Source organism: Astatotilapia calliptera, chromosome 9 (genome assembly GCF_964374335.1).
Source record: "Astatotilapia calliptera chromosome 9, fAstCal68.1, whole genome shotgun sequence".
NCBI classification, from domain to species: Eukaryota; Metazoa; Chordata; class Actinopteri; order Cichliformes; family Cichlidae; genus Astatotilapia; species Astatotilapia calliptera.
Genome location: NC_137430.1, coordinates 11,004,218 through 11,021,616, shown reverse-complemented (window position 1 = coordinate 11,021,616; position 17,399 = coordinate 11,004,218). Strand labels below are relative to the sequence as shown.

Sequence of the window (17,399 nt, the reverse complement as noted above, 5' to 3'; positions counted from 1 at the left end):
GTTTCAATCCAAAATTCAATGTTTCAGCACTCTGAGAACACAAACAAGCACAAGCTGGGGAGGGAAATAAAGCTTTGAAACCCTCTAACAATACCTGCACTTCCATTCAGAAATGCACATTCCTTGGGAAACTGTCTAAAAGCGGCTAACGAACTGGGTAGAACTACAAGCCAGCTGGGCATCTCACAAAGGCTCTGTTGTTGTGGTCGGTGAAACATCAGCACAAGGGACTGGAGTTACAGAGCAACTCTAACACTTTATTATTATTATCATTCTTTTAAATGAGGATAAAAATAACAGTTTAATTTAACAAAAACCGTGAAGCTGTTGTTGTGCGGGAAAATCTCTTGGATGTCAACAAATCAGTCCTCTTACCTCTACACTGAAAGACTGCTCCTCTCCGTTCACGGCACATAAAATCCACAGCAACAACTGCAAGCATAACGTCCCCATACAGCAGCTATTAAGACATCTCCTACTGCGGAGCGCCAATAAAACCATAGTGACACCCGCTGTTGGAGCTTATTGTCTGCGCTCAGTTTTATTTACAGGCGACACAGAGAAATGGGCAGCGGGAATAAATCCTACACATTTGGCAGCAACATCGCTGATGTCTCGCTGTCTCTCTTGCGGTGCCGAAAGCAGAGGACGGGGGAGTGAAATGGGCGAAGGAGCGGATTCGTCGAGCCCTTGCACCCGCTGCTTTCGCCGCGGTTTCGGGAGGAGGTTATCCCCGGGGAAAGAATCGCTGTTAACGCCTCTCAGGCGCCTCCTGGTCCCACAGTCCCCGGGTCAGTCCTCCGGTACACCGGCCGTTGTTCCAAGCGGACGCGTCCAGCCCGTTTTCTGCACCGCGCGGCATAGCTGCCCGTTTTCAATCGTGTTTCCCACCGAATGCGCATGTGCACACTGGCACGAGCGCCCCCTCCCATCCCCATCCTCATCAAAATCCCAGATAAAAACATAACAGTCCTCATCCTGCCAGTGCAGTTTGACACAAACGTAAGAAGCGCTATTTTCCCACTCAGCGTATTCTGCTATTGTTCTTCTCTTTGGGTAAATAAACACGCAGGCTTCCGTATTTGGCTCCATGGCATTTTTCACATGGCAACAAGCAGGGACAGCTTATTATTGTGCTAATATAACCAACTTTATTTCATAACTTGAGACGAGTAGAAAATTGTGACTGTTCATAAATGCCCCATAAGCTTTTATTATGTAAATATTAAACTGAGTAGCATAAAAGTGCAAGTTAAATATATTTTAAAAATAATAAAATGTTTACATGGTTTTTATATCGTTTTTAATACCTTCTCCCTATACTGCTATGTATATTTAGATTTACATTCTTATTTTTATGATTTCTATCAGCCACAGCCAAGCTACATGTAATGTGCTCCTGTGCCCATGCGTATGGGATTTCTGTATCCATGTTTTAAACCCTCCTTTGCCAATAGAGGGCGATGACAGGCTCAGTGTTCAACCACCACCCTCAGTGTGGGTGTGTAATCCTACTCCGATATCTCCTGTGTGTCAACTTGGCTTCCAGTATAAGGTAATGATGCCATCAGGAGTGTTGTCACCGTAGAGAAAGTGATGTGTTCACGGTTTAAGAGCGCTCCTTTTACAAAGAAACCTTTCATCAAAGTCTCATCTTTGCATTAATAAAAGACTGTGACAAATCTGTGTCATTTATTATTGGTAAACAGAGTTATATTGCTTTTGCAATGGCACTTGGGTCCTCACTAATACACAAAAAGTGCCACATTAAAGAGCCTCTGTTTAATCTCCTCGTATAATAAAGAAGGGGCAGGCATAATGACCCAGGTCAATGATTTTCTACTTAAACTAACACCAGGGGACGAGGAACAAGCAGCATGTGTGCCACAGAAAAAGGTAGGTGAGCCACACTATTAGGCTATTAATGAGAGTTGACTTTGCACACACACTCCAGCTTTATCCTGGGACAAATTCTCACACTAAATGGATAAAACTCCATTTAAAGTTTTGAAAAACACTAGGAGCGTCAGAACAGGCACAGTTTGGCTTGAACCCCGTGTGATCCACGTGAGTTCTGCAGGGCATCATGTCACGCTAACTCTTAAAAAAAAACATCATCTTGCTTATTACACTTCATGGAGGAAGTATTAATTATAGTTTGCAGATGTAAGTTTATTGTATCTGGACAGGAAATGACAAACACTTTGGAGCACTGTGTCAGCTCATAGGAAAGGGTAAAATTTATTGTGTGTCTAACAAGGTGAAGCTCGGACTCATGAATTATTGATTCTTCTTTTGCACAGCTCTGTTCTGAAGTGGTTAGGATGCCTCGTCAGTGATGAGAATGTAGACACCCAGTAGAGTATTTTAAAATTAATGTAACAAGCTTTAATTTGCAAACTTTAGAGATGACGATTATTAATTTACAGACAGACGTCTTGTTTAATAACTTGTAGAAACATCATGAAAGCATGCATGTATATTATGAAATTTTAAAAAAAGCAGCTTCCTGGAAAGCAGTGAAATTACCAGGTAAAGATAAAATTAGATGCACAGTTATGGTAGATGCCTAATGTGACTCACAAATTCCAGGAAGAATTAGCTAGTGGCAATAAAAAAGAGAATGTTAAAAAAAAGACGAGCTGACTCAGAGTACTTAAAGTCTCTACAGGTCGCATAAAATCATAAAAAGTATAGCTCCTATTTAGATAAAGATAACATAATATATTTATGTAATCATAATTATGTAGAGCACATTTGGCCAGATGTCACAGTGTGATTACAAAGCATAAAATGTAATAAAAATCAATCCAGAGATGAAAAAATATGCATTGAAAAACACTTAAATGTAACATTTTATTTCAAAACAGTACACAAAGTACATAAATACATGGAAAAAACCCCCAAAAAAAACAAATCTGCCACACGTGTCTAAACATCCATCCATCCATTTTCTTCCATTTATCCAATTCAGTGTGATGAGGGGACTGGAGTGTAGCCCAGTTGTCACAGGGTGAGAGGCGGGTTACAAAGTGGATAGGTCGCTAATCTGTCACAGGACTAACACAGAGAGACAAACAACCATTCAGGGCCAATTTAGAATCAGCAGTTAACCTAACCCCACTTAATTCATGTGTTTGGACTGTGGAAGGACACCAGAACGCCACACAAAAGACAGAGTGGATTCTAACCCAGAACCTTCTTGCTTTAAGGCAGTACTAACAGTATCAACCACTATGCCACCAGGCTGTCCCATGTCTAAACAGATATGTTTTTATCTTCCATTTAAAAGAATCCATGAAACCAAGTCTTTTAGCAGGTGTGTGGGACAAACAGCAAATTTAGCATATTTGTCTGAGGGTAAAAGACAATACTACAATGCTCTGTGTGCATGAATAAAAATATTAAACTGGATCCTGAACGTGAGGAAGTATTTAAAATAACCCACAAGACTGCCTAAGAGAGTAAAAGCATACTACGATTGTTGATAAACAACAATATGAAGGCATACACGAGCATCTTTAGCTGCACATTTAAAGCTCTAGTCTCAGTTTTCTGAGGTTTGTTATGTTCATCTGAACCTCCGTCTTTTCAGCGGTAGGCCATAAAAAATGGTAAATCATAAAATTAAGGCATTCTAGAAGCCAAGATAGGAGATAAGCTGCAATGACTTTGATGAAAAATAAAGCTAAATATCTATCTAAATTTTTGATAATGAGTACTTCAAAGGCAACAGAAAAAGGCCACCTAGGCACCTTGCAGTTATTGAGTCAGCCATGAACTCCTCAGACAGCCCGTTCTCACTCCAGAGGCTCCTCTGTTCACCACAGTATTATAAAGTCGAATGTAGAGCCAACATCCTAGCTAAATCTGACAGTTAAAGCTTTGTCCAAACTTGAAGGTGCAACTGGAAAATGATCATCAGCAAAGATAAAACAGAATTACCCCCCAAAAAAGGATGAAGTTGTTGCAAAGGCCCAGTCAAAATCCAGACCTCATTCTGACTTAAATGCTGTGGAAGGACCTTGTTAGAACTGTGCAAAAATAATGTCCTGCAAACCAAACCAAAGCTGTAGAGTGGGCTAAAAATTAATCCACAACAATGTTAGAAACCTTAGAACTGACAGAAGATGTGCCTTCTTTTTATCATGACATATACAGGACAGCAAAGGCCCAAGAACTGAGCCTTGTTGGACACCACAGGACAGCGGAGAGGAATCTGATGAAAACCCTACAGAACAAAAGAAGAAACCTCAGTCAATGAAATTAATTAAGGTGATGATCTATCTTGCAAACCCTCAGAAGACGACCTCCCAAGCTCTGACTTAAACGTGTCGTTATTTTATTCCTTCCCATATTCTTTTTCTTTTTTTCAGTTTGTTGTTTGGTAAAAACCTCTCTAGAATAAGATCACAGCACACCCTGGCATCACCAAAAACCATAGTTACTACTATAGTATACGTATAGTTATAGTTATAGTATAATATGGTATTGCATTCAGTGGGCTAGAGGTTAACTTCATTTAACTTCATTTAGTAATGAAGGCAGTAATCACTGCCTCTGACAGAAAAATACAGTAAAGAAGAAAGAGGTGTCAAAATGCAGTTGTTGATAATAACAAAGTAACCAGTCGAGGCTTCTTTTACCGAGGCTTTAAACTAATACAAGCGATCTTTAGAGCACAGACAGTGGAACTTGAACTCAGTGGCTTTCCACAGTATCTGGGTCCTTTCTTGGGTAGCAGACATGTGTTTATCTTTTTCTGTTCATATAGGATCCACCTCTTTTTGAAAATCCAGGGCTGTGACAAAATTGCTAAAGATGAATGGCAAATTATGAGTTCAACTGAACTCAATTTGAACATTTTCCATTCATAAATCCACTGTGCAGTTATTAGCACAAAAACAACTTCTCTCGTTGGCCATTGTGGTGTCATTTACTAACAGTATGAATACATGTTTTTCCTAGAATATATTGACTGTATGTTCCACAACTCAAAACCACTCGTGTAATCAGTGAAGACGTGTAATTTTTATTGCATGTGATAGTCGATGCTGAATAAACTGCACAAGCACAACCCTGCTGAACTGCTCTGTCACTCATTCTTTGTGGGAGTTAAATAACTTCCTCATTTCATGCTCACTTTGTAACGATGCAAATTTACAATGATTTTTACCGTGTTAAAAATATGAAGTCTTTTCTTTGTCCTCCTTGTGCTCATCTAGAAGTTTGTTGGATGGTTGAAATCATTCGCTCATCCACACTTCCTCTCTCTTTTGGCTAACTCTTTCGCACTCACGTCTCTCTTCCTCTCCACTCCTTAATGACTTCCTCTCTCACTCAATAATCCTGAATACCCTATTTGAAAGGTTCTGGCCCTTTCCAACTGGTCCTCCCACCAGCGCAAAGCCCTGCCAGGCTCCTCAAAGCCTCCCTATGCAAACACGACTATGTCTCATAACTGCTGCATCTGCTCCCAGTCAGACCTCCTGGATCTCCTGGCAGCATGAATTTAAAGCTGCCCGTCTGTCTCCCTTTTTCAAGGAACAAAATAACAATAATAATAATTTTTAAAGAGATATGATGAAGAGAGAGCAGTAGTTGGTAATTAAAGAGTTTCTAATCTCCTTTGGGGATAAGTAATCCCATTACACTTCCACATTGGATAATTGGCCAAGACGTTAAATAGACCACAGTTCATCAGCAAAATGTAATTTGAAACAGGTATTTCCCTCACTTTGTTGGGATTCATGACATGTTTAATTTGTGATGTGCTTCCTGATGTTGGGTGGGATCACACTGGCTCCTATCCCCTCTCCAGATGAAACTCTGGGTCAGCCTAGCACAGCGTGGACTCGACTCTTCAACAAGTTCTCAAATTGATTACTATGTTATCATATGGTACTGAAGCCAAGTAGAAGGAAAACTTCTCCAGTGAGAAATAACTCATGTGTTCCAACAACAGTCTATTTCACAGTTGGACCAATTTACTAGTGTCTGAACCCAGAATCATTTTGGGGTGTTTCTCACAGTTACTTTTCTTTTGAATGAAAACTGATCCGACTCATAAACAAATGTCAGCATTACTTCATTTAATCTTAGAGTATCTCATGCATCTCACATTACAACCATAAAATACAGCTGCTGTTTTTGTCTAAGCTGCTGTGTTGCCTTATAGTTGTGGCAGGTGTGTGAATAAATGCATGTTAACTGTACATTGGTTTTGTCACCTTCATGTAAAGCCCAGCGAAAACCCAACAATCAAAGGAAATATTCTAGGATGCTCGTACTTGGTGATTAGCTAGAAAGTGTTCGTAGACAAATCAGCATCTTCCATGTAAACCATGGTCAAATGTTGCAGTTTTCCAGTGGCCAAAGCAATCATAAACAGGTTTTTGGTGCAACACCCACAACCAACTGATTGCATTCAGCGACTGCCAACAAATTCCAGCGACCACGACCCAGTTCCATCGGGAACATTTATTTTTCCCTAGAGACTGGAAGTTTCCAGGGGGTTCCTGACTGAAATTATTTCCCCTAGGGATCAATAAAGTATTCTGATTCTGATGTCATGACTGAGGCCTAAGCACAATGAAGCATAACAAGTGTATGGTGATTTTTTTATAAACTCAGTTTTGAGTGAAAGGCTTGTATTTTATTAGGCTGTTACTTAGCATTAATTAGCAGAGATATGGGGTGCAACAATACTCGTATCGGTATTGAACCGTTCGATACAGTGTTTTCGGTTCGGTATGCATATATATCGAACAATACAAAATTTTAAATTTATTTGATCAACTTTTCTTCTGACGATGCTGTCTGTGTTGAGCGCTCAGTGGATCTGCGTTCGACTACTCCGCCTAGGCTGCACTGTCGAGCGCAGATCCACTAAGCGCAGCGCAAGTGAGAGCTCGTTGCAACATGGCAACTGCCTCAACGCTAAACGAAATTAAACTCTCTTTTCCAGAGATGAGTGATTTCTCGATCAGATAGATTTATTTTTTTCATTATTTTCTTGTTTCAGCAACATTAAATTTAAAAACTGTACTTTTGAGTCAATATATATATTTATAATTTTAATAAATGACAAATTAAAAAGGCATGAACATTTTTTTGTATCGAAAAAATATTGAACCGTGACACCAAAGTATCGAACTGAACCAAACCGTGAATTTTGTGTATCGTTGCACCCCTAGTGTATATGTGTGTGTATATATATATATATATATATATATATATATATATATATATATATATATAGATAGATAGATAGATAGATAGATAGATAGATAGATATTTCGAAATCCACAAAGAGCCTTAATTTACTTGAAAGCTTAGTTTTATGAGCAATAATTCCCCCACCCCCGTGAAAAAAAGATACAGTTAGAAATTTCTGGTGAGACAAACGTAGGCAGCATGCCTACATAGGAAGTTGCACAGAACATTGCACATTATGCTCACCAAACCTCTAATTTTACCATTGCAAATTATGGCCTAGATCGACATTCAAGAGCAAATGACACAGGAAAGCAGTACATCTGGGTCCTTGGCTCCAGTCGTAGCCCATCAATGATGTGATTGCACCTCCTTCTAGGAAGTTTTGACATAAGGCAGACAGCTGATCTCCATTAACCCAGCCGTGATGTTACTATCCGTGCCATGTGGCTCCATCAGAGCTGGGCACTGGCTTGTTTAAACTTTGGACACAGGCAAACAGTAGAAATGGGTCAGCTTGGTATAAAAATAACCCGATTACAGCCCACACATTGCCATCGCTAAAACAGACTGGATATTTGCATAATAAATGTAGTCATGCAGTCAGCTTCACACCACCAAGAAATGATAGGGCTCCAGCGATCTGTATTAAGACATATGAAATATGTGCATGTGTGCAGCATGCTTCACCAGTTGACTCAAAAACCATAACCTGATGGATATCTATGAATGAGATCAACTATTTAGTCGTAGGGTGGTCAGTAGATTTGGCAGTGAGTCAGTTGGGAGGACAATGATTTTTTTGGCTTTGAATCCTGGCAGTCTAAACTGATAAAAGCATAAACCCCAGTGAAAGGGACATGGAGATAGAAGAGAGAGTGAGAGAGAGACAGAAAGAGAAGGTGTGGAGGAGGGCTGTGAAAATCAAAGCATGGGATAGCACACACTGCACGCTGTGTGTGGACTTAATGTTTCAACGCAAGTTGGGGCTGTGACTTCATTGCCATTATCTAAGAACTTTCAAATTACCTTTTAATCTGTGAAGTACAGACAGCACATCTATACATTATATTTATCCAGTTTACCAAAAAATGGACACAGGACATCCATACCTTTAATCTAGAATGTTTTCACTGATGTACACTCCCATACCGCCATTGCCTGGTTCCAAGTCCAGGATGAGAAAGGAGGATTGGGCGTGGGGCTAGCAACCTCACCATGGAAAAATGTTGGAAAAACATACCAGAAAAAATAATAACATTTATATTTCATGATCAGATGGTGAGTGGCTGCTGGAGGATGCTAACAGTCATATACAGGGATGATAGTAGGGTTGTCATAGTGACCAGTAGTTGGCACAGAGGGTAAATACTTGCAAACTACTCGCTAAGTGACAGTGAAATTGGTGCAAATGTTAGTGCTCAGATGTAGCACGTCTTACTTCTAGAAACAGTCATGAGTTTGAATTTAAGTGCATCATGTTCTTTAGTAACATTTGCCAATTTCCACTTCCAGTAATGGCAAATGTAACAAGGGTCTAAATATTGTAAAATGTAGTAGGCTCTTACTGCACCTAACCTTGGGGTTCCCACTTTAAATTGTCCTTGAAGACTAACTTTAAACAGTACTTAAAAAATTATTTTTGGATCTGATAAGGCTAGACACTGTAATCTTCAAAGTCCCAGCACTGGAAGCTTACAATGCACACACAGCACAAAAATGGCTTTGGGGAGATTTTCCCTTGTGATTGGTTGTGGTTACAGCAGCTCTGAAATCCTGTACCTGCCCTGCACCGAGTGTTTTCATAATTCTTCTATGGGGCAATAATTCCAACTGCGCAGCCACCCATGGGCCAAAAACCTCAAACCTATTTTCACCATAAAATTGGAAGTGGGTCAGTTGGTGCAGTTGGCAAACATGCTCTGAGTAGCCAAAATGTCTTTGTCAAACGTGCTCTTTTGGGACTGAGGCAGACTTACATCATAACAGAGCTGTTAATAAGTTCAGTGTCAAAAACTGGAACAGAAGCATAACACTCAAGAAGGCAAAGGCCACTTCATATTTCCTGGATTAACGTAATGGTGGTATATGAAAAACATATTTAGTTTGTGTTCTGTGGTCAGTAAATTTTAAAAGATGACTGTAAATTTGGCGACAGTAAGATGGACCTTGTAAAGCCTTGAGCTGAGCCTTTTAGCTGTTGCCATCTTGTTGTTTTGAAAGTGGATATAATGAGGTTTGACTGAAGACCAAAGAAAACTGCATGTTCATATGGTAAAACCCTATAACAGTGGTGTCCAAACCCAGGCTTGGAGGGCTGGTGTCCTGCAGGTTTTAGATGTGTCCTTGATCATCACAGCTGATTTAAATGGCTAAATGACCTCCTCATGTCTTGACGTTCTCCAAAGGCTGGTAATGAACTAATCATTTGATTCAGGTGTGAGATCTAAAACCTGCAGGACACCTCGAGGCCTGGAGATGGCCAAGCCTGCCCTATAAATTACAAGGAAGCCCTGCTTTAACATCTTTTTTGACACTAATGGGAACATATGAAACAAGAACAACATCTAACAGATTAAGCCTCTGTTATTGTCGGTAGATTTTATTAACTGTGAACAGAACCGGGGTGTTTCCCAATGTTTCCAGCTTGAATGTTAACTGTAACCAGTTATTGGCGTAGTGTTGTCATAAATGGCCAGAGTTGTATTGCTTCTCATCATTGCTACAAAAAAATGTTAATATATTTATTCTCATACTGAGCCATTAATATTGCAAACAGCACCAATGAATGTGTTTTGTATAGACACAACAAAAAAGAATTGTATACATTATTTATTGATAGAGTTTTTTGTTTACTTTTGATATGTTATAATGAAGAAGCAGAGAAAAATGCCCCAGAAAATTAAACAAGAGTGCTGTGTTTCCACCAGGGTTCGAGGATTTTTTTAAAAATAAGGGTTCGGTGAGGACAGGAAATCAGAATATTTGAAATAAATAAAATGAACCAAATGAGTGTAGAAAATATTTACATTTTTCAGGCTCTACTGCTGTAGGACTGCAAGGAAAGTAAAACATTTTTTCCCCTTAATAAGTTATATTTAGGACCTGTTGCAGTTATTAACCTAAACTACATGCTGTTAGCTTATGCTACTGTCAGAGTAGCTAACAGTAGCTTAGCAGCTAACTTTAGCTTAGTACTTAAAGTAGTAATATTTCAAGACTAGTAAGGCTGTCTTGAAATAAACTGACAATTATTATTGCAAATATGAAAAGAGAACTAGGTGTGGTTAGTTATACTTTCAGAGACCACCCTCCAGCTTCAACAGTTTAGGTGGGGGAGTTAGAGTATGTAGTATGTATGAGGTATCCACCCCCCAGAGAATGTTGTAGTTGTTTATTTGTTGCCGTATTATAAAACGTTATAAAATGTGTTGTAAAAGTAGTACAGATTGTTCTCCTTTTTAGCCCGTTTCTGTCTGCAGGTCAAACCAAGAAAAACGTCAAACAACCAGTATGACGAACGCGGCCGTGACTCTGGCAGACGAGCTGAACACTTTCTATGCTCGCTTCGAGGCTGCAGCTAAGGACTCCAACAATGCTAGTGCTAGCGGTGCTAACGGCTGCAGACAGGAAGATACTGCCAGCACCGGAAACGTGCTCGTCATCTCCGAGCATGAAGTAAGGAGAGCCTTCAAGAGAGTGAACACCAGGAAAGCAGCAGGACCAGACGGCATCCCAGGTCGTATCCTCAGAGACTGCGCATACCAGCTAGCTCCTGTGTTCACTGAGATATTCAACATCTCTTTATCTCAGTCGGTGATCCCCACATGCTTCAAAGAGTCCATCATTGTTCCTGTCCCGAAGAAACTCCACCCTGCTTCTCTCAATGACTATCGCCCTGTAGCCCTCACCTCAGTAGTGATGAAGTGCTTTGAACGCCTGGTCAGAGACTTCATCATTTCTTCACTACCAGACACACTGGACCCACTACAGTTCGCTTACCGTCCAAATCGTTCCACAGACGATGCCATCTCTCATCTCCTCCACACATCACTCACTCACTTGGACACTAGAAGGGGGAATTATGTTAAAATGCTCTTCATAGACTACAGCTCTGCATTTAATACCATAATTCCCTCCACACTCACCACCAAGCTGGAGCATCTGGGACTCAGCTCATCTATGTGTCAGTGGATCTCCAACTTCCTAACTGGCAGACCACAGGCAGTAAGGATGGGCGGACGTGTCTCAGCCTCCACCACTCTCAGCACTGGAGCCCCCCAGGGGTGTGTTCTGAGCCCCCTGCTGTACTCTTTGTACACATATGACTGTGTGGCCACTACCAGCTCCACCACCATCATCAAGTTTGCTGACGACACCGTCGTGGTGGGCCTGATCTCTGATAACAATGAGACGGCCTACGTGAAGGAGATTAGGAATCTGGAGAACTGGTGCCGGAGGAACAACCTCCTTCTAAACGTCAGTAAGACAAAGGAGCTGATAGTGGACTTCAGCACTAAGCAGGAGAGGAACTACCAGACCCCCGTCATCAACGAGTGCCCAGTGGAGAGAGTGGACAGCTTCAAATACCTCGGAGTTCACATCACGCAGGACCTGTCATGGTCCTGTCACATCAACACCGTGGTGAAAAAGGCCCGTCAGCGTCTCTACCACCTCAGATGCTTGAGAGACTTCCAACTGCCCTCCAAGGTGCTCAGGAACTTTTACTCGTGCACCATAGAGAGCATCCTGGCGGGGAACATCTTAACCTGGTTCGGGAACAGCACCATGCAGGACAGATGAGCTCTACAGAGGGTTGTGCGGTCAGCTGAGCGCACCATCCGCTCCGAGCTCCCTGACCTGCACTCAATCTACAGCAGGCGGTGCTGGACCAAGGCCAGGAGGATCGTGAAGGACCTCAGCCATCCCAACAATGGACTGTTCTCTCTGTTGAGGTCAGGAAAGCGATTCCGCTCCCTGAAGACCAACACAGAGAGACTGAGGAGGAGCTTCTTCCCGCAGGCGATACGGTCTCTCAATCACACCACCACACAGTACTGACCCACACATACAGTTCTTACACACACACACTGGACATTCTGGACATTGTTTTCACTTCATCACTTAAATCACTTTAAGCATATTTGCACTGCACAAGACATAATGTGGATTGCACAACACTGGTCACTACATTCTTGATTTCCAGTTAATACAGTATATATGCTGGCTGTGACTTTGGATGATATTCCCAGCCTGTTGTCCAGCACAAAACAACTGCTGGATTAAAGCAAGTTCAGCAGTTAGAGAACTGTGACTGCATGAAAGTTGAGCAAGGCACTCACCACGCTACTGTGAGTAATTATGATTGATTATAGTTTCCTAAAGCGGTCCTCGTGTCGGTCATCTCCAAGCACTAAATTGGGTTTTTGCTCTGGGCAAAGCAGCATGTCACACAGGGCCACTTTAGGAGTGACTGTAGCCTACAGAACTGGGTAAGCCCAGAGCATTCGCAGTTAGCATATGAATTATTGCTACGTTATGTTAGATGAGCTTTATTCTTATTCTAAGTGTGACTGTGGTCTGTGGACTGAACAGGCTGAACAGTGAACACCTAGACCCTTCGGACTGCTGATTAAGCTTGGGGCCAGTCTGGGCCCCATAAGATTTTTCGAATGTTTCAGTTGTTGGCTCAGACTGGCTGGGGTCGTGAAGTGTGAAGTACAAGACTTAACAGTCAGCAAGTTTTTTTGTCCATTCAGCTCAAGGGAGGGGAAAAAAATGACTTTATTTTTAACAGTACTACTCACACTGAAAGTTTGAACCAGCTTTGTCTGCTCCAGTCTGCATTAAACTTAATAAAGGTAACTCAGAAAGCGCGTTCTACACCACAGCTAATGTCCCTAAAATTGAATAGTTTGTTCCTTTGCACATCCTCCACATCTTCACCGAGTCTTGACTTGCTGATTAACAGACAAATGACTACGATCACACTACAATCACTTATTCCGTATTAGCTCTTGCCTTAGTGGAGAAATGACTTTTCAAATAATGTCAGTCATTTCATGCACAAGTTATATTTTGACATTTTCCCGTAAAACACCTTTTTTTGTTTTGATGCGTCAGTAGAATCCTGGAGGCTGCACAGAAAAGAGCAGCCTCAGAGCATCCTAGACATTTGTCTACAACAAAAGTGTTCTTCATCGGTATCCACTGTACTTTACCGCAAGTTACAATTTTGCTGAGATTCTCAACAAATTTCGTGTTAATTTCTGCATCATTTGGAGTTTTTTGCCTCTGAAAATCCATCAGTGCAAGCTGTTTCTTTAGAACTGCCTCAACTGAATCAATAACCATTTTAACCCGAACTGCAGCAGGCACGACAAGCAATTAACAGCAATAACATCAACTTGTTGTTGTATATTACTTATAGATTTAGCTAGGTGTCCATTTTAAACAGCTTGCTGACACAGAGCTACAATGTTATTTCTTTTGAATTGTGTTTCAAGTCTAACATTTACGTTCTTATAGCCTCATTTCCACCAGCTTCCAAGGAGAAATTCTATGTCTGTGTTGTTCCTACATCAGTCAATTAACTGCTTTACCTCTGTCACTAAAACTGTGCAGTATGTCTTTCCTTTGAGGCCTACAGGTAGTCTGGAATTTTCCATCTGCAGAACAGAATAAGAGGCTGAAAGGAGCTAAAATGGTGATGGGACCTACAGCACTGAGTGAAAAATTGTTTATGTAATATAAAAAAAATTGTGATCATAGCAGCTTTGATCTAGCTATTGTTAAGCTCAATCCTGAGGCAACAAGTTTTATCAATAGTATTATAAAAATGACAGTCGTATTCAGTGCCTACAATTAATTTGCTGCTGATACTGTTGGTTTTCTTACAATTTAACCCTGCTTCAGTGGACACTGTGCACAGCTGCAGGTACAAGTTTTAACAGTACATCTAATGTATGTAAATGAAAAAAGCAAAACAAAAAAAACCAACAACAACCAAAAAACATGATAGGGTAAATTAGCCCTAGGCCAAGAATAAGCATGAGCTGAAATATGCCGTGGGGTAAACCATTATCCCGCAGATGCTTCTCAGATGAATGACCATATTTAAACAAAAGGGTTATGACATTAGAGGCCTTTAAAAATGTTAATTGCAAGCAAAAAAAAGCCCTGGGCTTCTAAACGCACATCTGCTTCAGCGGTTAACAAACTCTTCATGAGGAAGGCCACAGACGTACAGTATAGCTGATATGAACTGAAGACAGAAGGACTTTCAGATTGCGATCATTAAGGGAAACGAGTCTTGCTATTAGGCTGAGTGAACTGGGAGTTCTGGTGAGCAGACAGAGGAATCATGTTTCACTGGGCAGCAAATGCAAGAACGTTTCCGTCTTTTGTACGGTGCAGCACGAAACACAACTGGGAGCGTTCAGAGGAAAAGAGGTGGGCTTGCTGCGCTTGTTAACACCAAATAATGTAACCTCGTTAAAAAATGCCTCTTTTAAAGAGTGCACCTGCAGCTCAGACATTAAACTGGACATAAGACTGCCAATCTACAGCTGTTTCAAATCACTTCAAGCTGGAAATGAATTTTATCTGTTAGCATCTGAAGTAAAAATAAGAAAGCATGATAACTGACTATTGCATTGCAGACTATTGCAAGGACATATACAATATTGTCGTTTATCACATTTCAACTGCGAATGATGTACTCATAGTTCACACTGTTTATATCGGTTTGATCCAATAAGAAAAAGTTATCATTGTCAAGCACACCAACACTGTCATGAATACCTGTTGTCATAAGACGGAGCCAGGTTGATACCAGTCTGCAATTGAATGGGAAGAGGATGGTAATTGCATGCAACCTGTTTCTGATAATACAGCAATTAACTGCGGTAAATCATCAAAAATCATGTGCCAGTTGGTCTCTGCATAGACAAAAACTCACTATTAATTTAAACGCCCTTCAATGGCCTCCACAACATTTAAGTACCTGAGATCAGGGTCCATATGGAGCGGACATGAATAAAAAGAAGGGCAGGGATCGTATTAAGAAACATATGGGAGCTTTACAGATACATGCACAAACAAACTGACAAAGTGTACGTGCTTGTCAGGGAACAACCTGGCAGCCTCACCCCCCGGACAACATGTCATTTCCTGGCAACCCTTCCTACACACACATGTGACGGCATCACAGGAAGCTCACCTGCTGCTTTTGACCCTGACTCATAAACCAGAACCATAAACCAAACTGCCAACTGGGGTGAGGATGATGTACAACCTCCGTATGTGTGTGCTGCACCAGTTGGATTCCTGCACCAAGGCTGTTATAGGTCACATCCTTTGATATTTGCAATAAATTGACCTTTAATTCTAAGTCATATACAGCTAGTGTGATCTTCAGGTGCTGCATACACATGAGTATGATACATTAAGGCTAATTGCTGTAAACGCTTAAGAGAGCTCATTAACACAATCATCCGGGAGAAGAGGATGAAATTTTAAGATGAAACACATCTCCGGTGTTTAATTACGCAACTCCACAGACTCCGAAAAGTAGAGTTTCAACGTCATTCCCTTTCACTAGATATGGATAAATAACAGGATTGTTTTTGAAGGGCAGATAGGAGAGATGCTGGTGTCGGGCTAAACCATGTGTTTACACGCAGACAGACAGTCGATTTCACACTGTAAATCTTTCATTATGTAACTCCATAGAGGTTTACCACAGGTGGGAAAGCAGACTTTTAACTCTCAGTTTGGGTTGTCTCAAATGCGTGGTGTGGGTCAGCAATCTTCCCCTGGAGGATAATGAGCTCCCCTTGATGGGCAGCTCACAGCGTGGAGGCAGGGGCACATCAAAATGTCACCGCAAATAAATTCAGGCTTCTTGTTTGTGTTCTCTGTAGCAGCAAACAAATCTATCGAAAACATATTCACGATAAGAAGATATATTAATTTTAAAGGTCAGACCTGTCTGAAGCAGGCAGCTGAAGATATCTGCAAATATTACATTATCCATGTATTGAAACACTTGATGCTGGAAGGTGTCCGCTGGATAAACAAATGTGCAGTCAACCGATCGAGCGGTGGGCCTCTGCGTGCAGACGGAGGCTCGAAGTTTGAGCTGTTTCTTATTTAAGTCCACAGAAAGGAAAAGGGAGATTAGCAGAGGTGTGGACTCGAGTCACATGACTTGGACTCGAGTCAGACTCGAGTCATTAATTTTATGACTTTAGACTTGACTTGAAAAAACGTTCTAAGACTTGTGACTTGACTTGGACTTTTACACCAATGACCTGGGACTTGAATTGGACTTGAACCGGTTTACTTGAAAAGACTTGATATTTCACCCCAAATATAAAATTTAACATGCATATTATATAGAGATTGAAAATGTGACGTCATTCACGGGTAGAACCGCAAAGGATTCTGGGAACTCGTGGCAAGAGGTACTAGCGCACGCAGGCTTTCAATTGAAATCAGTCACACAGCGATAAAAAGAAACACAAAAATGGCAAGAAGCTGTTGTATTATTAACTGCAATAGCCGGTCGCATGACAGCCACGGGAAGCCGACGGGTAAAGAGATCGGTTGTTATCGGATTACGTCGTTGAAGAGAAATTGTTCGAGCCATGTTTCCGAAGTAACAAAGAGGCGACGGGTGGCCTGGATTGCAGCCATTCAAAGATCAAATATAACGTCCCAGAACACTCCAGCTCACAGGTTAGTCTGCTCCAAGCATTTACACAAAGGTCAGTCTGCTGTTGTAGTTAATGCGTCATTTTCATAACATAATTAGTGATATAGGTTACAAGCAAGTCTGGCGCTGAACAGAAATGGTCGCGCTATGCTCCTTTATTTATTGTGCATAAATAGTGAATTGTCCTGACACAATATTGCGTTTCGCTTCTGTTATTATGGTACATTGACAAAAACATATACTTTTATTCACAGGATAAAACAGGTTTTTTGTATCACTAATTGCCCAGTACGATTACAGCATACAATATTATTGTCACTGCTACATTTCTGTGATGCTACCAGAAATTATTTCCACTGCTAATTAATTACCGTTGAGCTCAAAGGTCCTATTAATAAACGGTTAAGGAATGTATATTTATGAAGACGATTTGTGAGACTGGTAAACTTATGATACGTACGATGGT

The 17,399-nt window shown here is 41.0% G+C and overlaps 1 protein-coding gene across 2 annotated transcripts in view; it reads right to left on the bottom strand.

The window, feature by feature from the left end:
* Nucleotides 1-898, bottom strand: part of mmp16a (matrix metallopeptidase 16a (membrane-inserted)) — a 75,575-nt gene extending 74,677 nt beyond the window's left edge. For both annotated transcript variants that reach the window (XM_026179200.2, XM_026179201.2), the window contains exon 1: nt 376-898. In XM_026179200.2, the coding sequence (XP_026034985.1) occupies nt 376-501 (126 nt within the window). In that variant the 5' untranslated portion in view covers nt 502-898. The remainder of the gene's footprint in view (nt 1-375) is intronic.
* Nucleotides 899-17,399: the final 16,501 nt, after the last annotated feature.